Here is a 23,677-nt window from a genome sequence, read left to right as displayed (position 1 = left end):
AAATACAGGTACAGGATAGCTGTTGATTAAATGTAAGTTTATGCACTATATGAGTTAAAATGAAAATACCTCTGTTCCTTAAGTTCTTGAAAGGCCAAAGTTACTTTGGAAAAGACTAAATACCTATTTTAATTCTTTTCCACTTCCCTTCCAAGCCTCCCCCACCCCCTTCAGATGAGGCAAAACATTGCTCTACCTGTGTACAGACAAACATAAAGAAAAGTGATATTGATAATTCTGCTACAAACCTGAAGTTTCTGAGCAAATACTGGGGGGTTCTTTTCTGCTAAGTCAGGATCTAGGTATTCAGGCTGATCACATATTGAGGTTTTCTTAGATATCCTATTGAGAAGAGCATCAGCAGAGACAAAGGAGTCTTCAGGAGATGTCTGAAGGGTAAGGAGGATATAGAATAAGCAACAGAGATTTTGCCCAAGTAGTTCAGGCCAAAAAAATCTTTGATTTCTTGTAATTTTATGCCCCGCTGACGACCGTGTCCGAATACACAATTCACAGGTGTGACAGACAAACATCAACAACAATTATTCCTAATTTAAAAGCAAAGTAAATTTTCCAAGACTAACATGAACCAAACGGTATCAGGACCTCTAAAGCCACGTCTCTCAAACCATGGACAGCCCACCCTCGACACTTCTGCAACAGTTTTCAAACAGTGACCACAGGTTCTGTTCATGCAATACTTTATGTTTGGCTCAGGCCACCTCTAAGGCACTCCAAAAGCTTTGAAGAGCACCAAAACTGAGGGGGACCTCAGCAACACTCCTTCTGCAGTCTTTACAAAGCCTTTTGCTGCTTGCTGGGGATAAAGTAAAGTTATGTTCACAATTTTAACGTTACCAGGATAAATACACAATATCGGGGTGGAAGAATTAGAATGACACAAAGAGGACCACTGGGATTTGAGTTCTCAAGACTTCCTGCGGTGAGAAAAGTATTCAAACTCTTAAAAACGTGTTTTGTGAGATGGTAGCAAAAGCAGCATTAATATAAATTAAAATTTACTATTAAAGTGACCTGCAGCGTTTTTTGACTCCTCAGTAAACGTACTGTCATACAGTTTAGCATTTCTAGTCCTGTTGGCATTTATGAAACAAGTCTACCTGGAAAAGTGGAGGCCTTGAGGGAACCCTCATGAATTTGAGAACCAATGCTCTTAAGTTTGTAATGCAGCACAGGTTGCAAGCAAGGGAGGGCTCACCACTAATTCAAATACTACCCAGAGAAGACACTGAAAAAAAAGTGACTTAACTGGAAGCTGGAATGAGTTCTAATGATCAAGAAAGTGAATTTTGTATTATCAGCATCAGGAAACAACAATATCCCCTACAGTTTAAATGAAAACGTGAAAGGACATCTGTTCTTTACCAAAAATTTTTGAAATTTCACAGTGCACATAACAGAACAAATGTCTCTATGTTTTCATCAAACCCCCTACTTTATACATAAAATATTGTTTCAAATATTGGGTTAAAGCACAGTGTAAAAAGGCCTGTGTGAGAGAAGAGGCACTTCAAAGTATCAACTTGGAATAAGGCACCACAAGAATTTGTTAAGGGATGGTGATAATTCAGAAAATTCCCCTGAATTCCATCCCTCAACTTACCTCCCTCATTTGGGTCCTGCCACATGCTGCTACCAAGATCTTTAAGTATCAGGTTGAGTTTCACTCTACAATCAAGATCCACCTGTGCTGCCTCTTACATGGCACGGGAAATCTCTGCAGGAAAATTATTCCCAAACTCTTATCATAAACTACTTACTATTTCAATAGCCTCTGGAGTTGTCCCCAGAGTCATGGGTTCTAGGTCTTTCTGCTTGGACTTGTCAGCTGACTGCAGGTGAGCCTCTTGGCTGGCAGCAAGGACTCGGGAAGCTGGATGTTGGATTTTCATTCCAGAGGATTGCTGGGCTTCAGGGTCTTCAAAACTTGACCTGGAAAAAGATTGTGCACTTGTTTTCAGGGTGGAGCGCAAGGCCTTTACAATTCTGCTCCTGGTAACAGCTAAGCAAGTCCTCTTCCTCACTTCCATGTGTATTGTGTGTGTGTATATACATATATATATTTATATACATACACACATATATTGTTTCAACTCAATTTTACAAATCATTATACCTCATAACACCTTGCAATATCCTTTCAGAGCAACGCACCTAAATAAAATATTAAACAAAACCAGTTCCATCAGAAATGTTACCCACATTCCTTAAATATTTCTCACTTGCCTTTTTACCCCTTTCTCATCTCTCCCAACAAACAACCTTTACTAACAAGAACGAGATGTCCTCAACAAGCAAAATTATTGGAAGTAAACACAACTCCCACATCCTGTTCCTACGAACAGGAGTCCTTGTTCAGAAAAATGTATCCAGGAAAAGCCAAGTGAAAAACTGCAATTAGGAAATTTCTAGATTAACATGAAAATGAACTCAGTATCTGAGGAAAAAAACTGTAAGTAGGAAGCCACTGTCCAGTGAAACAGTTGCCACTGTGACTCTATTTGGTAAGATATGAAGGAGAAATGTTATGTCCTTATTCATGTCCTTATTCCTTCCCATTGCAAAACTTCTGTCATCTTTGCCCTCTATTCTCTATCATATGTGTACACAGATGGGAATCTATTTTTAAACAAACAACTTGGCAACACAGAGGCAGAGAGAAGAAGACTGGCCTGTGTATGTGCTCTGCTGGTAACCCACTTCCCTGACATCCTTTTCCACCGCTGAGTTTGCTCCCAGTGACATACCCTGAGCACGGAGTTGTGGAATCAGACAATCTGATGGGAGGGGATTTGACTGGGCTCTCCTGCTGTGCATCAAACATTAGGTATAAAGATTGTTTCTTCGGGGTGCTATCATCCTGCTGGCAAACAGGAAAAGAGAAACTCATTAAGCAATCCAACCGTTCCCCATTAAAGCTAATTCGGGTCACTGAAACCTTAAATGACCAAATGACTTGACAGAAAACTAATAACATAGGACTGTAATGCTGATACTGAGATGATCCCTTTCAGGAAGAAACCATTAAAGAACAAAGGGCTGTTACAAAGAGCGAGCTGAACAGCTCACTCTTTGTAGTGGCTCCTCTTCTCCCACTTTGGGGTTAATCAGATTTCTAGTCCTGTCAGGCAGGAGGCATCCCCTGGCTGAGAGTGTTACTAAAATATTCATTGAAAATTCTCGTTGGTTTAAGCACCTGACATACATGCCTGATTTTTCTAACTGTCCCACTGGATATGCCCTCATGGGATCTAGTCCAGCTATCAAATCCATGGATAAAAAGAAGCAAGGCAAAACAACTGATAATGTACAGTACTGCATTCCATACTTCACATTAATTCTGTATTCTCTCCTGATTCCCTCCAGCTTCTTTAAAGTTTTACTCTCAGTCGCTTAAAATAGTTCAATAGCTGGTGTAGACAGCTCTGTGCTCTGCACTGCTGGAAATACTGATGTGCTTTTAATCTGCAGAAAGAACTACTATGATGCCAGCCTAAGAATTAAATAATAAAATGGAACAAGTTTTACAGGGTACAGGACAACAAAGCACATGCAATTTACTCCAGTTACGCTAATTTAAAGGAACTGGTTTTTGCAAATCTGCTGCAGGCACATTATAATTAATTTAAGGGGTAGTGAGGCTGATGGCATTATCAGGATAGTACGTTATGACAAGGGAATGCAAATGCATCAAAATGGAAGTGAGAACTTACAGGCACAGAGGAGCCTATTTTCTCCATATATTCTATTTCATATGAGTTGCCATATTCCAATTCTGCAACAGAAACAAAAAAAGAGGTGTTAAACACATGCCATGACAAGGTTGTTGCAGAAATAAATGAGATCTCACTCACAAGGGCCACTCCCACTCTCCTCAATCCTTTCCTATAACATATTAAAAGCAGAATATACAGAAATAAAGTGGAAGGTGCTCTGACATTCACTGATTTTCAACAATGAACCTATGACACTTTTCAGGCGAATTAACTTGCATGAAAAAAATTTCAGCTTTATCAGTTTGCCCCAGGGGCCAGAATATTAAGAAAATTTCAGTGTAATTTCAGGGCACAGACAACTTTCCTCTATCGTGTTGTCTCATCACAGAAAACACATTTTTCAATAATTGGCACTGCTGATACCAATTTCCTTTAAAAAAAAAATGTTTCAGCAGCTGTTGAGAAACAAATTAATTCCTATTTCCTAAGGTTTATCACACAATTCTTAATTAAGAATAGCTATTGTGGTATCACTTAAGAAAAACGTACCTAAAACAACCTGAATGCTCATTGACCAGGGGTGAGACACCAGCCCACCTTACTGGGCTGTTTTCACACTTTAGTTTCAGAGAAAAAGCCTAAGGCAGGAAGATTTACAAAGAACTTTAAATCTAGAATCTAATAAAAATGCAAATCTTAAATGCTTCTCTACTTCTAATCTGCCAATTATCCTGCAGGGAATAAGCAGCATTTCTTTCTAATACATGGTCACCCAGTAGCTGAAACAGAAGCAGACAGATCTAATGCAGGAAAACAGAACATACCTTCCTGCATCCAAACACTTTGTTCAATGACAACTTAATTTAAAAATTAAAGACGTAATTAATTTGTCCTAATGCTGTACTTTATTCCGTTTCTATGAGTTAATTCAATAAACCACTCGCATCATTTAATTTCCATTATAAATAAGTTCTAAGGAATGCCACACTAGCATTTACATTATGATAAAATCACGTGCTAAAATCCTTCTAGATTTGGGCAGCTTTTGAAAAGTAGGGCTTGCATTAGGGAGATGATAACCACCATTAAAATGTTTGATATTTAAAAACAAACCAACCCTAAAGATAATCTCTTGCCACTTTTCTTAAAAAAAAAAAAACTTTCAAAGGGTGCAATGTGAGTTTAAAATACTCAAATTTGTTTTTATAATAAAAAGCACCATAGAGCACAGGGACTGTAATTCCACAAACTGTGTATTTTTGTCAAACAACCACTGAAGAGGAACAGCCACAAACTCTCAGTACCTGACATGTGGGGGATATTAACAGCAAAACTTGCAAGCGAAGAGAGAGCTGTAATAGCAGGCTCCTCATGTTTAAATTCCTAGCACCTTATGTTTTCAGTGGTAGCAGGGAGCAGGCAAGATAGACAACCTCCTGGTACCAGATACCAGGAGCATCTTTTCTCACTCCCTTTTCTTCCCAGTGAAAGCAAAACCAAAACTGAACCGACCGGACTCAAACCACCACCCAGACACAGAACTGCAGCAAGCCTGAAATCCCAGGTAGCAGCAGCCAGTGCTCAGAAACTGCCCTTCTGTAGGTCATTTATCCACACACAGCCCAGTGAGGTGCAGCAGGAACGTTTATGGAGCATTTACACCCCCAGAGAGCAATCCCTGAGCGAGCATCCAAGCGGGCTCCCGGGCGGGACACGCTCCGGCACTGTCCTCTGCTGGTACAGCCGGCAGAGATCCTCCACCTGCCTCCAGCACTGGCATCAGCTGTGCAATCCCAGTCCAAACTGACTGCTGGGACAACACTTATTTACCTTCACTGCTTAAAAAAAAAATAAAAAATAAAAAAAGCAGGACACAGATGGAAGTAGATCAAGTAGAAACAAAAGGAGTAACACGGCTCGCTAAACGCAGTTTGTTCCATCTCGTTGCTCTGAGAAGTTTCCGGCATAATTACTCTCTCTCCTTTCCTAAGTATCTCCTCTAAGGCATCATCTCCCCTCCAAAATCTTAGGCTCTGGTTATCTCTGTCCATTCAAAATTACAAATGCCCAGGATATCCCACATAAAGCAAGATAATTATCTTCTATAAATACATACGAACAGACTTACTAAGTGGTGTCCTCCAACTCCTCCTACAAATAGCTGCAAGATTATATCAGAATTTTCTGCTAATAATTATGGCTCATTTCTGGTCTGTGCAACAGGAAAATGGCAGCAGTTATGAGCAGCTCATGAAAGAGGTGAGAGCTGGATGCACTGGCTGACTCAGGAGTTGGGCTGTATCTGCACAAAAGCCGTGTTAGGTTACAGGGTAACACTCATAATGGTGGTCTGGGAGGGGTAAAAATATTCCCAGCGAGAAACAGCCCTCAAATTCCTCAAAAATTGCTCAACCCTGCATTAGCAAGACTGTCAAGGGGAAAAAAATTATTATTTTTCAAAGGTCTGAAAAGCAGAAGCATTGTTGATTATAATGAGTGTGTAATCTGAAACTCCGACTATACCATGCAGCACACATGAGACAAGACAATTAGCATTTAATTAGGAGATTTGCTCACTTTCTTCTACCCACTTTGAAAGCTAAAATGATTGCCTTTGAGTATCTCTCACTATTCTTTTGTTCCATTTCCTGCCATATAGTTTCCATTCCCCCAGATTTAAGAGGCTTATTTCTAAAAAGTGTTCCTTTATTTTTTTAAAATACAAATAAACTGAAGATGATGCCTAAAATTTGACAACCAAGTCAAATGGATTTATCCAGACTGAAACACTTATCTGTCCAGGAGACCCAACAGATTTCCAAAAAGCCCAGGGCACACAAACACAGAAGCACATCCATATGAACCATTAAAAGCACTGTGATGATTTGTGCCTTTTGATGTCAAACGCTTTGACCTAAAAGCTTAGCAATTTTTAATTAGGCAAAAACTCAGACCCAGTTCAAAATGGCATAAAGTAGTTTTAATGGTAGACTGGGACACAGACTGAAAGGTTGGGGGAAAAAATGAATTCTGATCGAGAAGAAAAAGTTTAGGCCAAGTTAAACTCAAACATTCTTCCCACCCACAAAGCTGAAAATCTGCCTTTGGAGCAGCTGTTGCAAAGCAGTATTCCCTCTGGTGACTCCAAGGAAGGCCACACACAAACTTTCTTAATTCTGTCTCTTCCACATTTCACAGACTTGGAATGACAGTTCTCTAAACAGAAACTTCCAGCTTTAGGTCACAACTGCTTACAGGAAAGTATAACAGGAAAAACATTAATAGGCTGATCCAGTAGGGAATTTTATCTGGCATATGAAAGATAACTATCTTGCACAGGGGATATCCTGGGCATTTTAATGCATAAATATACCTGGATCCTGGGAAGCTGGAGGAGAGGTGGCATGTTAAGGGTCTGAATGCAATATACAAAATTTGAGCAGAATTTTAACCTGGGACCTTCTCCCATTCAGGTTAGAGGAACAGACTCGGGTAGAATCAGTAGTTCAGTGACTCTGGATCCAAGAGCACTCCCTGAGAGCAGTCTCAGACTCCAATCTCCTGTTCAGAGAACAGGTCACACTCACAGAACAACAGAGCACATCTACAATTAATCACACAGAGGAAGCAAAAGCCTTTCTCTGAATGTCCCTTTCATTTTCATTTAAGCAGTTCCTTTTCTCTTTCTTGAAAATTGAAGGTCAGACTATTGGGGTCTTCAATTCAGCTCCCCATAACTGCCACATCTCCCAAAATGGTCCAGAGAGCATCAGGGTTCCTAAACAATAGTTTGCATTCAGCAAAGCACATCCTCAAACAAACCAACCCCTCTCTCAATAAATATCACACTGGCTCTGAGCAGACAGCCCTTTGGGACACGTACCCTCTGTGGGAGAGCTGAACTTGGTCTCATTGACAAAGGTGGACAGGTCAGAGGGTTGGGGGTAATCCTGCTTATCCGTGTTCAGGTCCACAGTCATGCAGGTCCACTTCTGACCCGTCACTGAAGACGCCAGCTTCTCCTCATCTGTCGCGTGAACCACCGTGGAGATGACAGGAGGAGTTTCTGGAGTTGGCAGTGGAGTGGGATCCTGCAGAAAACCAGTGCCAATTAATTCTCTAATCTTTCATTAGCACACTGAACAGCTAAATCTCTGGGTTCCTCTGCACCACCAGAGCCATCTTTGTAATTCCGTAATCTTTGCTGCAGCTCTGTATAAAATACCTCCTGAAAAATACCGACTCTACCAGCAGCAAGTTTTCCCAGTACAACTAAACTCTTTGATGATAAACACTTGCATTGCAAAGCTGCTTTGATAACGGGGAAGAAAGAAAATCCAGAGCTCTTTAAATCTGTCAGGCACTTGACTTGAGTGGCACACATCACCCTTGACTGAAGACTCTGACTTTTCAGGCTTCCCCCATAGGAGCAAACCTTCGTAGGTCTGTGGGGTTCATGAACCCTTTCCCCTTTCTTCACTTCTACACTGTCAAGCAGCACAAATGAAAGGGCAGGATGGATAACAGGAAGAGGAACAGCAGCGTGGAAGGAGCTGTGCCACAACAAAGCAGTCAGGCCTTTGTAGGCAGAACAGCTTTTGTTAAATTCTCTTCCAAGGAAACCACCTGCCAGCAGTTTACAACGTGGAATCAAACCATCCCAAGCACGTGTTTCTGGTAGATCAGCCCACTTGGTTTATTTCTATTTCCCCTCCAGCCCACCAATTTGATGCATTTAGTTTCCTGCTTTCTAAAAATTCCAGGGTGGATAGTGATGCCTAGTTTTTCAGACAACTGACTGAAGATATTTATTCATATTCTTGCTCCATCATAACATAAGACCTTCTGAAGTACTCTGACTGGAATTCCCAGAGCAAATGATGTGTGTTGTATACAGATTTCTAGAGACCAAAAGGTTAATACCTTGTGGTTATAGCCCAGTGTGCTATACTTGGGAACCAACATGCATATATTCTCTACAAAAATCTCTTCTATTATTAAATGTAAAATTCTACTACAAAAATCTATTATTAAATGTACAATTCTTCAACTAAATAAATCAAATTTCCCTGGTCTCGTCCCATCAAGAACACCAGTTACACGCACCAAAATAAGGCAGCACTTTACCTGAGAAGGAGGATCTGACAGTGGGGATCTTTTTGGTGATTTTTTCACCCTAAATGTATCACTGAAAATGAAGTTAACACAGTTAATATGGTAATACCAGCAAGAATCAGGTAATTTTATACTTAGCAAGAGACAGCCACAGACAATGCAACCTCTGTAAGCCCTTCTGCATTAAAATCCCATCCTTTAGGCAGCAGCACCACAGAGAAACATGCCATGGGTACAGATTCTTGTCATGCACTTGGAACAGGCCTCGATTCCCCAAAAGCTGAGAACAGCAGGATTGCCATATTTTTCATGCTAACTACTGACACTTTTACAGAACAGGGTTACTGCTCAGCTGCAATTCAAATCCCTGCTCCATCACAGGCACCCTCAGTGGCCTCAATGAAATTATTTAGCTTCTGTCTCCCAAGGGAAAATTAGGTCTAACCCACATCTTTACCTGAGAATTAAAGCTGTGATAAATTTGGGCAGTAAGTTCCAATGACCTCAAAAATCATTAAGAAAGAAACTGTTATGCTTTGGATGAACTACACAAAGCCATCTGAGGCAGATGCTGTTCCCAAGATGCCAGAACAAAGCTCTGTCATTACCAATGGGCACAACAGACCCTTTTTAAAACAAATCCAACAGGAAATATGGCAATTCTGCTTCCAGTTCCCCTGACAGCTCACAGTGCAGACTGGGAGCATGGACACTCTAACCCTTCAAAATCCCACAGGTTTCAATCAGGCAAAAGGAAAGAAGAACACACATTATGTCATTAGGGTGCATATTTACGGATGTTGCCTTTGTGTTTATTCACAATTGGTTAAAAAATACTTTCTAACTAGGAATAAACCAATTACCTATCTCTTCTCTTGATGTATATTGCCAGAGTTATTAAGAAACATTTATGTTACTAACTAGAAGAGGGAGAAAAACACCACAGCAAGCTCACTGATAAAGACTTTATGTTTGAACTGAGATGCAGTGGCAAAAATTACTGCCCACCAGCTCATCCCTGATCAATGCTGGCCAGATCGACGCCAGAAATTATAATGGTGGTAAATCAATACCACATCTAGAGGGGAAAATAAATTGGACAGCTGAATATTGGTGTGTTCGATGCCACTAATTATCCAGATATGATCCTAGAAGTAATTAGGACAACTTCTTCCTTTAAGAAGGAGAAGCAGTTTATGCAGTATTTACAAAGGACTGACTGTACAACGTTGTTCAATGTTACAAATAAAATTTTCATATTTTAGCTCAAGGATACAAAATCTCTGTATTTTTAAATGAGGATCTTTGATAGGCAAACACATAGTGAGGCAAAAGATTCCTTAAACTCATTCCCAGCCAGGCATCTCACTTAAAATAGCTTTCACATGTACCAGGGAAGTGAAATCGTTAACAGAAAAGCTTCATGCTGAATAATAACTGATCATGCTGCAAAATAAATAAGTAAAATTAAAAAGCCCATAAATCAAAAGAGGAAATTTGAAATGTTAGCTTAGAATTACTTACAACAGAGAACATACAGACATCACATCTTCTACCATCCTAAGACAAATAAGACAAAGAAAAGAGAGACAGACAGAAGGAACTGACAAAAAAGATTAACCTACAAATACTCTGTTAATGTTAATGTGTTAAGGCAATCTGATCATGCATACTTTCTACCTGTATAATCTTAACCCTTAGTTTTTATTGTGAAATACATCAGGAGGAAAAAAATACTCATCGAGTCCTTCAATGTTTTCAAGTTCAATGTTATACTTTTGACACACTTTCACCTTACAAAACACATTTTTCAAAGCTGACACCTTCAAGTTCCTCTCAACGCACTAACCCTGCCTTCCCTGAAGGAGGCCACCTGCTTGCTCTTCAAAACATGGTGTTTGTTATCATAGGAGATGTAAAACTGTTCTTGAATGGCAGCTAAGCTTAAGGAAAGAGCTATTCCAGGGTTTTTTTCATGTTTGCTGATGTGTTACGACAGTACAGAGAAAGCTACTTGACCATTTCAAATCATGTACCATTTTGCTCCTAAATTAACATTGGAATTCATTCTAATATTCAAAGCAGATGGGTGAACTCAAGAACCCCACACCTGGGGTCTGTCAACCCCAGCTACTGAAAGACACAAGGAGACTCTGTCTGGCTGCAAATATCAAACTTAAGGATCTGTTGATATCAAAATTCCCCTCTTTCCCTCTGCATTTCCCCAGTACAAATCAAATAGTTCTTCTTTTGCTGTCAGACTTCTAAGTCTTCTTGATTTGGACCAAATCAGTTTTGACTGCAGCCTTGGAAAACGTGTTATCTTAGCATGGATCTTAATTCCCACCTAAACTACCACTAAATTTCAGGTAAACCTCAAAAAGAAGCAACGTTAGAAAAAACAGGCTCCTCCCTCAAAAAACCCAACTCAACTATACAGTGGCCTAAACCACCCATAACTCATAAATGCCTCTAAAGAGAAAAAAGTTACACAAGCTTCTTCAAATCCGGCAAGGGACGTGAGTTAGAAGCCTAGAAGGTAGGAGGCTGCTCAGAAAAAACTGAATAATCTCCATCTCACTCTGTACAGGAGGTCATGTTTTGTACTGTTTCACATTTAACCATGCTGTATCTTCTAATAGCCAGGCTTTTAAAATTTTACTCCCATTTTTGTTAGCTAGCTGAAACACTTAAAACCATAAAGGAACATGGACTGAGATACTTTCTTATAGATACACACAGGAGATCGATTTCAGATAAATTGGGATATAAACTTGGTGATTACCAACTCGGAGTAACCACGTCTGAACAGATAAAGCAGCAAGTACACAGGCAAGTGAATCAATGCCACCAGCCACTGAGGTTTTTAACCAAATATCTGAACAGAGCAAGATGGAAAATGTATCCTGGGATCTGTCAACTCTGTCTAAAAGCTGGATATTTCTCTAATGTGTAGCAGTTTTGGATATTTAAACCCTTCTACATTGCTTTAAGCTCTTTCATTGAAAGGAAAATTTTTTAGTCTTTCGTGTAAAAAAAAATATATTTCAATAATACATTCTTCTGTTTCAGGTTCTTTTCTTTTAAATACTGCAAGTCACTGGATAAAACCATCTCCCTGCTGTTTGCAATATGGGATTTGTCACTGTCATGTTATTTCACATCCCACTCTCAAAAACAATTACTCATAAAATACTCTTTACTAGTGTGAAACTTTGATCATTTTAAACAGCATCGAATTCCCAAGATGAGGTCACAGAAAATTTGGTACAGAACTGATAAAATCACAGCCTAATCAGGTTCAAAACTACACTGAGCCTGAAGACTTCAAAAATTCGGTTGCCTAATCTGGTGTGGCAGCCCTGGATTCTCCCTTTTGGTTTGGAAACATCAAACTATTGACAAAACAGGTTGAGGGAGAGCAGGTACAGACCCCCAGCGTGGGTCCAGCTGTGGCTACCAACACTCAGCTATTCAAATACAAACCATGTGTAACCATGCTAAGGGGTAGGGGTGTGCTGCCTCTACTCTAGAAACATCTCTGCCCTTTAACTTACGTTTTCAGTGGCGTCTTCTTCTTTTTGGCAGGTTTGTTCAGGTTGTCTCCTTCTGTTCCGTTCGTTTCGTTGGCACTGGCTGGTATCTCAAAGGAAGCTGGAGATTTGGAGGGCGAGCTGGCTATCTTAGAAGACGACTTGAAAGGGTCAATGGAGTCCTCACACATGTCTGGCTCGAAACTGTACGTTTGCTGAGGCAGTTTGGGCGACTCTTGCATTTTTGTACTAGAGGAGAAGGGGTTAAAATTGGGATCATCCCACTTGTCAATGTCAAAAGTGTAAGAGCCTTTTGTGATGGGGATTTCGTTTGGATCAGTGGGGGACTTGGTGGGAGTGGTCGGAGCATTGTCAAGCTTTTCCACGGGTTTTTTAGTCTTTGGCCTCCGTAGTGGCATTTTAGCACCTGGCTTTTTACCTGCCTTTTTGGGAGGGGGAGTGCTCTCCTGCTGGTCTTCACTCACCCCCTTTTCTTCAGAATAGTCAAACTCCAGCCTCACTGCAACGCCTTTGACCGGAGGGTCCTCCTGTCCCCCGGTGTCCGGCGGAGTCACCTCCCCAGCCGCCGGTGCCGTCGTCAGAGGTAGTGTTTTCTTGCTGGCAGGGGGGGAGTTCTGCACTTTGCTGCCTCCGCTGCTAAATGCACTAATCCCTTCAAAACGGTCTGGATCCAAAGAGTCAGATCCTTCAGGCACAGGCGGGGCCTCCTCTCTCTCAGCAGAGATTTTGGAAGGTTCAGTACATTCGGGCTTCACTGAGTCAGCCTTGCCTTCAGATACTCCTTTATCCTCACCCGGGGCACAAGCTGCTTGGCCAAGGTCAGAAGGTTCTTGTGGTGTTTCCTTCACCAGTGGAGCATCCAGAGGTTTTTTGGCTGACTGCTTCTTTTTTAAGGAAGCTGGTCTGGGTTTTTTTGTTCTCTTAAGGGTGCTGGAAGCGCTGCTTGAACCAGTACCGTACACATCTGCTGAGGGTGCTAATGTCTCGCTGTTGCCAAGGTAAGATGCTCCATCAAAATCGCTGGCTTGCAAGCTGAGAGATCGAGACAACGTGGATTTGGAAACTGGGACTGAATCAGTGGATTTTCTTCGAACATTTGCTTTGGGGTCACGGCTCTTGGGTTCTGCAGAGCTCGGTCCTAAGGCATGGAGAGAATCAACCAACTCAATGTTATCAAAGTCCAAGTTGTAAGTCCCACTGCTGGCTATGGGCTTGTCCTCGTCGAAGACAGTGGAAAAAGAATGGCAAGGGGGACGGAAAGGGCTTTCTTGGACTGGTTCACTGTGTGACACATCGGTTAAGGGTTCAGTTTCTGAACATAATCCTGTGGGAACAAGCAGAAAACTCCGTGAACTTTAAACACGCTTTTAGAACTGGGGCTTAGCAAAGTTCTACTATAATCTAATATAGTAAATTTCCAGCATTTGTTTAGATTACTAAAAGAAAAAGTCAATTAAAAACAAACAAGTGGACTAAGCAGCGATTAGAGGACATACAAACCAAAGTGACATTTTCAATAAATGAACTAGATTGAGGGGAAAAAATACAACTGTTCTGCCCAGAAAAGGATTCAAGGCAAGGATTCAAAGATAAAATATATATTTTACAATAGCCCCTAAATCATCTCTTCTAAACTATCATTTAAAGAGATGGATATTACTATAACATGATATATATTCCAAATACCTGGAAAACTGCACATCAAGCACATTCATCCCATTTTCTACTATTATAAAGAGTTCACACCATTGTGTCAGAGCTCTTATGCAGTAAATTTGCTGTAAATTGACTGGTGCTTCAGTAATTACATGCTGACCTTAAGTTTTGTTTCCCATATGCTATTTTTACTGATTTTCCCGGAGGAAACTGGCTTCCTCTCCACAACCCATCAATGCTGCTCCTCTATTTGCCCCAAGCAGTCAAGACACTCTACTCTGACCTCATACTTACAAGCTTATAATGAGAGATGAATCACTGAGAACTTAATATGAAATAAATTATGGTAAAGACAAAAAAACCCCAGTCAATTAGAGAACTCTACAAATATTTTCAGTTGAAAAATCTTCTTTTTAAAAGATCACTAGATGCTCCCTACAGATTATTTAAATCAGATTTTTCTAAGTGTAGTTCTAACTTGTTGACAAAAAGAAAATTTTGTAGAGGGATTTATATGCTAGAAGTGTTCATCCAAACAGCTTTCCATTGTAATTAAAGATCTTCTTATGGAATGGATTCCTAAAATGATTTATAGAAGTCTCTTCACTTGGGATACAACAACTCTACTGGCGAAGCAGAAAAAGATAAGAGTGCGTATCAAAAAAATAGAAAATATACAGGTAGGAAAGGATTAAGGTGATGGTCCTTGCTGCCTTCCAGCTCATTAGGTTTATTATTCAAATGATTTACAAATCCTGAATATGGTTTGCTCCTGCTGTCATTGTACTGGCACTGATGTGAATGTGACATGGTCACCTCTGTCCGTGTGTCCGTGTCCCAGACCTGGGGCATCTCCGTGCAGCTCACAGCTCAAGCTGGGCTAAACCAGCTGCTCAGAGCTCTTTACTGAGCACCAAAATGGCCTCGTGCTTCCTACTGAAGCAACACAGCATCCTTCATGTTGTCTCTTTTTTTTATAATTATGCAATCATAAAGGAAAACAGTCCAACAAAAATGAATGCTTTGCTCGGCCTTAAATGATTTCAAAGACATTTCTACACTTCTTTTTCATTCCAATCCTGACATGTTTTGCAAAATAACTCCCATTTTGCCCAGCCACATTCATTAACACTGTTCATAAAAGCAAGCAATTATTACTTTCAGTGAGAAGCTATGACTGGATGAAGAACAGAAAAATAAAATTTCCTTTGTTTCAGAAGGTAATTTCAGAAGAAATTGTATGCCTGCACAGAGACTGCGAGAATTATTATTTATGGGTGTAACGGACAGAAAGGATTTAAGGGAATTGGACACATTTCCCAAAGCAGTTCCTTAAAGTGGCACCATGTATTTCCAGAGACTGTCAAAGGAATGACAGCTACTCAGTTTCTCTGTTAGACCGTGCAAGTTCACTAAGAGACATCAATTAAAACAGTATTTTAATGTGTTTTTCTGCTAAATGAATGTTAATAATGTGGCAGTACTTCAGGACAGTTTATTCTTCTCCTTAGTCCCCACTGGGCTGGGCTTAGTTTCAGCCTGGCTGAGGCATCATTAATTAGGCTTCGTTTGCCAGCAGAGCTGGTGCTCACTTGACAGACACATCACTTTCTGACACTGATGGGACTCCTGTTAAGGGCACTCAAAGAGTGCCATAAACCTCCAGCATTAGCCTAATCTGTCCATTTTACCCTGAAAGAAGAATGGAAGACACTTTAGGGGAATACATCACAATAAACACTGGCGCAGCTCTGGGATGTCAGCGGAGTACAAATGTAGGTCAGCATGAAATAAAAGCAGGATCTGAATAAGAAATCATGGGCAGTTATGCACTGTTTTCATTCCAGCCTACGTCAAAGCCCTCCACGGGAATGAGGCCCCTGTTCAAAGCAGTACAAACATGCATTAAAACAAAATAAAATAAAATAAACCACTGCCCTGCAGGACTTGGACTGTAAATAAGAGGCTGAGGTTTGGGAAGCATCATGCAAAGGGAGGGTACAAGGCTTTCCAGCTACTCCAGGCATTCAAATTCGGTGTGCTCCACATAGTGCAGGGCTTTTATCTCCTTTGATTGCTTATTTCACACCTTCCACCTAATCAAATCCTTTACCTATAAAGTATGGATTTCTGCAGAGTGTTGCTCGACTCGCCACTGCAGTATTTTTATTGTTTCTTTATGAAACAAGACGTGAAACTGTCTCAGAAAACATGGCTTTTGGCACAAGTGAAATGCTGCTGTCAGACTCTCCTGGCACTGCTGGCTCAGTCCTGAATTGCTGGAGGAGAAGACACAAACAGTCCTCACAGCCTTATTACTACAGAAAACATGAAGGCCGCTCCTTCCTGACATTAACAGCCCGTTCAGAGCAGTGACATTTGTCCTTTTCCAACACAAAACTAAGCAAATCTGTGTTACTACAGTATTTCATTAAAATGCAATTTTGTTGCAAAGGAACAAACAACCACACAAGCTATGGAAATTAAGGTAGGACTTGTCCTAGAGAGAGGCCAGTACAAGGTTTTCAATCAGGTTTATCGCCATAAAAAAAGAAGGCAAGCTCCCCAAATCCCTCCCATTTCATTTGTTTAAATAGAAGGTCCAAATTCTGCTCCTTCCACAGGGAAATTTCCCTGATTTCAGAAAAATTTTGACCGGATCAATCATGAAAAACAACCTCAAACCCAGAAACAACAACCAAAAACCCCAGATGTTTTGTATCCAGGTGATGAGACCTAAACATGAGAGCTACATGGCACGTTTAATGCTTGGCATTTTCACCTGGCACTAGTTATGGCACAACCAGAAGTTGCCAGAAAGTCAAAAAATATTTCTCCTGAGTTGGAAGGGACCCACAAAGATCACTGAACTCCTGGCCCTGCACAGGACAGCTCCAAGAATCTCTCAATGTGCCTGAGAGTGTTAATAATGAGATATTTTAAGACTGTGTGCACTGGTAAATAGCACAAATTCTCTTTTTTAGTAAAAAAAACCAAAACAACACAGAATAAAAAAAATGTTTCTAGTCAACCATAGACATCTTATTTTGGACATTGCAAAATACCAAAATTTTGATGGCACTGCAGATGCTTGTAAAGCTTTAATGTCCCACAAGAACAGTGAGGCAGACACATACCTCAGTTAACTCAGCCTTCTTTAAACAGGGACCCACTAATGATCTGAACAGCAGCAAATCCCATGCATGTGCCTTGAACTGTTCACTGATGAGGATATCAAACTGTCATTAAACTGCTTTATACTGAATATGAAAGGATAGGAGGCATCTGAAGATTAGGTCAGGTTGGGCATCAGGATTTACAGCTCTTTACAGCCTCAGGAAAGAAATGCAGAAACTCAGTGGCAGTAGTTGCTTAAGGAGCTACAGAAGTATCCAGGAAAAGGGGCTTCTTTGCTGAAGTATCTCTAAAACCCCCCAATAAGCTGAAAATAGGCCTTAACACTGCTGAGCTGCAAACAAAACGAAGCACTATTTCGAAAGACTAAGAAACAAAATTTAGCTGGATCTAAAAAAGTAAATACAGAAGAAATGAAATCCTAGTTCTGTTTTCTAGAGAAAAGCAAACAAAGGCAAACCCCTGGAAAATGCATACATTGTGCACCCACATATTCTGGTATGGGGAAATAACTAAGGAGAAAAGTACACTTTGCCAAAAGCATACAGGAATTGTAATTACCTAACACCAGAAAATCTGAAACACAGTTTATTTCAAGTTCCGGCTTGTGTTGAGAAGCCTTTGAAGTCAGAAAATCAATTAATAGCACTTTTACAAAAGTTCTGTAAAAGTGCTTTTGTCACTTATTCTGAGAGAAAACTGTGCATATAAAGTTTCTTTTCAATTTTTCTATGTCAGGCTTCAAGAGGAAAAACACTGAAGAAGAATGTTTTCCACACCAAAAATTCACTTGTTTTTCTCTGGGCCATTAAGCCTCTACTGGAAAGCCTGACCTCAATTTCCCTGGCACCAGAAGGACCCAAATGTAGGTGTCCCATATCCTTATTGTTGGTCTGTAATGCACAGAGGGCTCTCCAGCTCTCACATCTGCCCTGTGAATATAATCTGAATTCATTAATCAACTAGGGGAGGCAGTGGGGGCAAGAGAAGAAACAGCCCTGCCTAGGCAGGAATTCCTGGCCAGCAACAGGGGTATTTGAGAAGAAGGGCTTGGGGGAGTTTCTGGTGCTCAGGTGGATGAAACAAGGGACAAGAGGTCATTGCTATTAGAAAGCAGCTGATGAGACAAGCAACAATAATTTAAAATACTACCAAAATAATGATAAAAAATAATAAATGCAACCTCAAACTCTCAAATTTGCCTCGAGAGTATAACCCACACTTCCCACAATTCATTTAGGGAGGAATGGAAGGGCTCACTGGTGACACTTTCTGGGGTTCAGGGATAGTTTCCATACATGCTCTGTTACTCCTCTTCCCCTCCAGACTTGCCCTCAGACTGACTCCCCTCCCCTGCTCTGCTGCTGATGGACAGGAGCCATGCAGCAGGTTTTACCCCACCAGGAGCTGGCACAAACCCAGGATGAGTTTAGCTATAGTTCCCTTTCATCATACTTATTAAACCAGCATTGAAGTCGGCCTAATTAAAAACTCTCCTCTTGGCTTTCCAGCAGTGGGGTCCAGCTGCTGCTCTAATGATATCGTGCAGCACAACTGCAGCCATCTGCATAAGTAACTATTGTCAGCTATAGATGAAATGATCCTTTAAACACTCACTGTGCTTCCTCCTTCCACCCAAACACACGCTCTGTCACCAACCTCGTGTCCAAGACAAAGCCGTGGGGCTGGTGAAGCAGAAACCCAGCGGGGCAGCGCTGCCTCTCCCTGAGCGTGTGCCAGGCTCTCCAGCTGCCCCTATTCCTCACTCCTCCTCTGCTGAAACCTATTTATTTAGCTGTGTGGTACCATCAAGGAGCTTCTGCTTCGACCCTGCCCGTAACACCCAAAGAAGGGACTCATTCCCTTTGTGTGCAGCCACAAGCGTAACTTATGAGGTAAATAAACCACGAGACACTCAAGTGGTTTATAAAGCACAAAATGTTCAGCTTTTCTCATTTCTAAACACCTAAGCTATACTCTTAGTATTGTTCATTCCTTCTAAAGGCTTCCAAAACAAATGGATGCTTTGTGTTGCCCTCCTACATTTGAATTTTTTCTGCATTACGCATCTTTTTTTCCCCCTCCAATAAATTACCCCGTTGTATAACTGTGTTTTGCATAATTTTGGAACACTGAACACAGCTCTGTTACTTTGTGGTAACTTGCCTCTGGTGGTCAATCTGATTTGCAAATGAAATGGTTTCACTTCTACCATCCAATGGCCTTCAATACAGTCCACACTGGCTATGAATAGATAAATTCAGTTTCCTATTTACTTCAGAAATATCTGAGAGAAAGGAGGAAGGGGGGGCTGGGATGTAAGGAGTCAAGAATCACACGTGCCAGGGAAGCACATGTGTAATCAAGGGCTTGAAGATAATCTACTGCAGTAATTAAAAACACACTCCAATCCTGTTCAGCATATGCGTTCTTTTGTTCTCTCAGCACTTATTTTGTAATCATTACATTACCAAAGATTAGAAAAAGAAAAGAAGATGGAGAATGAGTAACCTTTGCTACAATGAAGAGGGAACTGTAACAGCAGAAAGGAAAAAGTGTCAGGATGCCTCAGTATTTAATTTTTATTTTGTGGAATCAGTTTGTTGAACATCTTTCGATCTGCTTATAAAAGTGTATCATAAATCATGATCTTAAAGAGCATTCCTTAATTAATAACTCCCAGAAATGCTCTAGGTCGTTCAAGACATTTGCAAGACTTCTTTGACTCTTTCCTGAAGGTTTAAGTCAGAGCTGGACAGCCTTTGTAATACACACACCAGCCTTGGACATTGCTCTGCCCACTGCTAAACATTCTCTTTCCAGGGTGGAAAGGGAAGCTTTAAAACACTGCCTGGCAACGTGAGACAACTGTAGAGGCCCAGAAGATAAGGGGGCTAATGTGCACCAAGGATTGTTGGCAATAACAACCAAAGACTGTTGGTAATAACACACTGTGAGAAAGAACAGGATGTGGCTGGAGAAAGAGCCATAGGGAGTTAGGGCAGCAGTTTTCTGGGACAAACGTCCTTGTTATCTCCTGGAGATAAACACAGTACAGCACGATGAATTCAATGAATTCACAGGAATGGTCAAGCACTGGCATGGATTGTAGAGGGGCATCAAGACCATCAGAGACCACTGAAGTCCTCTGACTCATTTCCAGAAAAGTCCAGAAGAACAGACTGTGCATGGTAACTAATTTGCATAGAAAGCAAGAAACTTATCTTCAGAGCAGGGAAAATTTATCCATACCAATGTCCCCCCACAAAGCCTGGGTGCAACCCTCGACACCCCATCAGCTGGATCAACACTGGAGCCAGGACTGGGGATCTCTCACTTTCTTCCTTTCTTCCTCTGTCTCCCCCTCTTTAACTCATCTCTCTCCCCCTTCTCCTTCAACCTATCCCTTTATCCAAACCCCACTGCCACGTTCTTACCCTGGGAGGTCAGGGACTAACGCACCAATTTCCATGCCAAGTGTCTAATTTGCCAATAAAACTCTGTGAGCTGTTGCAGACTCCCTTCCTTCCGACCAGGAGCATTTACAAACCTCAGGGTTTCCTTTCCTCTTAAGGGTGGGATGCCACAACATCTTTCCAAATGCAATACAAGTGAGCTTTAGTCTGCTGGGAGTAACATTACCTTCATGCAATTTAGCCAGGTGATCAGGATGACTTGACTTTCAGATGGGAAAAAAGATGGCATAATTCAGTCTTAGGCTGTTGAGCTGTCATCTGACAGCCCAAACAAAGCTATTTTGGGCTAATAGCATGCTTTCTACTCACTCATATTCCATTACTCATTTTGGAGAACAAAGAACACTTTTTTTGGGAAAGCAATTATTTGGTTTTTAAAGACGAGTCTCCCTTTTTAAAGGTTAATTTCCCAGTATGTACCAATTTTATGTGTGTATACTATACATACAGTCATACATCCTCCCATGTTCATCCTATAACTCTAATATCAATATTTCTATTGTTCTAATGGGCTTTTTGATCACCTCCTGTTTCAGGTAACAACACATTTGAAAATGACATTTTTTTGATTGTCACAGTGAATAGTGCTCATCCAGGTACTACATCTGCATCTCATACCTCCTTTTTCTACTCATCTGATTCTGTAAAAATCCTACAGAAAGAAGCTTGATTCAAAAGGGAAAAAAAAGATTTTTCTATAAAACTCCTCTTTTCTTTAACATTTGTCAAATGTTATGGACAGATTCTCCAAAACTTTATTCCAGGTGCAACCTCCCAGCACGGAAATTGCCCAGCACACACTAAATAAATATTCCAGAAGACAATTTAATAGCATCAATGCCTTGCTTGTGCTTAGAAGAACACCTCCCTGCAGCTTCACCTCCCTCAGTGACCCGTCCCACTCATTACATCCTTGTTACCTGTGTCTTCTAAGGGCAGCTGGGGTTTTATTTCTTGCTCTGCTATGTCTGCAACAACCACAGCTGCTGCTGCTTCAGGGGCTGGCTGTGGAGGTGAAGGTGGTGCCTTGACAGGTGTAGTGGACTCCGGGGTCTCAAATGCTTCTTCAGAGTCAGAGCTCCTGGGGAAAATCGAAAGAGAGACTGGTGAGCACAGTGAAGATCCATGTTTGCACATCAGGTTTGGGAATGCTGGGTTTCCTGAGCTGATGGCACAGACCTCAGCTCTCAGGCTGCCTCTGCATTTCCCAAAGGAGGTTTTGCTGTATGGTTTACAGAGCAGAGTATCATGGCTATGGTCTACTCCCCGTACAAGTATTTACGTCACTCGTGTAACAGAAGTATAAAGGATCTTCTCAAAAGAATTTCACAGCTTCAAAAAAAAAAAAACCTGAAAAAATCCCCAACTAAAAACAGCACCAAATTTATGTGTATGCTCTCAAGGGTGAGAGAGCACACATGGAGAAACCTGAGGTGCAGCAAACCCTTGTGCATCCTGTGCTTCCCACAGAATTTCACCGTAGCCCTTTTCAAACAGGCCTTGTTACGCAGGGTAAGACAGCCTGTAAAATGCATGGAGTCCTCATATTATCAATGGTCTTTTTGTGGCACCACATGCTCCCAGGGACACAAAAACCACAGGGAGCACAATGGGTTGGTGCCAGCACAGCAAAGGAAGCAGCAGCACCCAAAATGGAGCCATTCAAATGAAACACAAGCTTGAAAGGCAGCAAGTGTACAAAAGTATGAGTAACCTAAACACTGAGTGAAGATCTAAACCATTCAAGGACACACCTGTTACAGGTGTACACCACAGGAAACTGTCCTTCTAAGTCTGGAAACTATAGGTCTTACTTGTTCTTAAATCAAACTGAGCCCAAATTTTAAACATTTCTTTTTGAGCCATTTTTTTCAGAGCCAGGAATGCAGCAACAACAGTGTCATATTCAATAGGCACTGAACATGATGTTCAATAAGCATTTCTGTTGGTCAGATGCAGTTTTGGACTGCTGGTCTATGATGAAGTGAATTGAACATGGCAATTTCCTGAAGGACAGGACTGATTTGCCTCTTCCCAGCGATTCTGTGTGAGCCTGTAATCTCCACTGCTCCTCACGGCTGTTCCCACCCCGCACACCACTGCAAGGGGACAAAATCTGCCATGAAATGAAGAGCCATTTCATCTCCCAAAAGCACCTCTACAAGCCATCCAAAATCAAGGACTCCTCTCATTTTGTTCACTTAAAAGAATCTGAGCTGCCAGATTCTGTCTGGTTTCTTGAGACTTGTGATTATTTTAAGCGGCGTCAGGAGAGGTGCAAGCACAGGATTTGCATTCCATTACATTTGCCTAAATCTATCACAGCATGAAGCCTTCGGAGAGCTGGGGAAGAAAAGACCCCCAGTGTCACCCCTGACAGCTTGAGGGGCACAGCAGACCTGATTCTCCCCAGCTGCCTCAGCAGAATTCCAATGAGAGCTCCCACCTCCTCCCAGGGACACAACACAGCCTGACACTGACTCTGTCTCGTCACCTCTACTCCTGTGCAAAGCAAAAGGATTTCTGCTAGGTGATAACTCCAGTTGCTCACCTTACTTGGGGGTGTTTAGAGTTTGTTTTTTTCTCTCCACAAATTTATGTCACTGCCTGGGGAACTGCTCAAAAAAGTGTGTCTGGCTTTTGATTTTATCTGTTGCTGCAGCTTCTCCAAAACACCTTCTCTGCGTCACCTCTTAAACCATACTAATTCATCAGGTCCCAGAACAGTCACATTGAAACACATGGGCTGCATCACTTTAACTCATATCCCTACAAAGATGCACCGTGTTTTAAGTACAAAGTATTTTAAGCTTAAGAACAGCTGCAAACAAAGAGCTTCTGTAAACAAAGCTGCACAATAGGTATTCACCAAACAAACGCTTTCTCCTCCTTCCACAGAGCTGGTTCAGGAAACTTGAAAGTTGAAGAATCAAAGATAAACAGAGTCGTGCGATATTTTCCCAGTGTCATAAAAATAAACCTAGGAAGTTATCATCTAAACCAA

General features: G+C 41.2%; 1 protein-coding gene across 4 annotated transcripts in view; it reads right to left on the bottom strand.

The window, feature by feature from the left end:
* TACC2 (transforming acidic coiled-coil containing protein 2) overlaps positions 1 to 23,677 on the bottom strand; it is a 125,993-nt gene that overhangs the window by 20,503 nt on the left and 81,813 nt on the right. For 2 of the 4 annotated variants that reach the window (XM_032695072.1, XM_032695073.1), the window contains 9 exons: positions 21,594 to 21,754; positions 12,410 to 13,730; positions 10,377 to 10,412; positions 8,865 to 8,925; positions 7,621 to 7,828; positions 3,735 to 3,796; positions 2,769 to 2,884; positions 1,782 to 1,953; positions 249 to 389 (listed from right to left, as the gene is read on the bottom strand). In XM_032695072.1, coding sequence (XP_032550963.1) covers positions 249 to 389; positions 1,782 to 1,953; positions 2,769 to 2,884; positions 3,735 to 3,796; positions 7,621 to 7,828; positions 8,865 to 8,925; positions 10,377 to 10,412; positions 12,410 to 13,730; positions 21,594 to 21,754 — 2,278 coding nt within the window. The remainder of the gene's footprint in view (positions 1 to 248; positions 390 to 1,781; positions 1,954 to 2,768; positions 2,885 to 3,734; positions 3,797 to 7,620; positions 7,829 to 8,864; positions 8,926 to 10,376; positions 10,413 to 12,409; positions 13,731 to 21,593; positions 21,755 to 23,677) is intronic. The other 2 variants (XM_032695074.1, XM_032695075.1) reach the window with 2 other exon arrangements.

Source organism: Chiroxiphia lanceolata, chromosome 8 (assembly GCF_009829145.1).
Source record: "Chiroxiphia lanceolata isolate bChiLan1 chromosome 8, bChiLan1.pri, whole genome shotgun sequence".
Taxonomy (NCBI): domain Eukaryota; kingdom Metazoa; phylum Chordata; class Aves; order Passeriformes; family Pipridae; genus Chiroxiphia; species Chiroxiphia lanceolata.
This window is presented reverse-complemented; position numbering and strand designations above follow the sequence as displayed.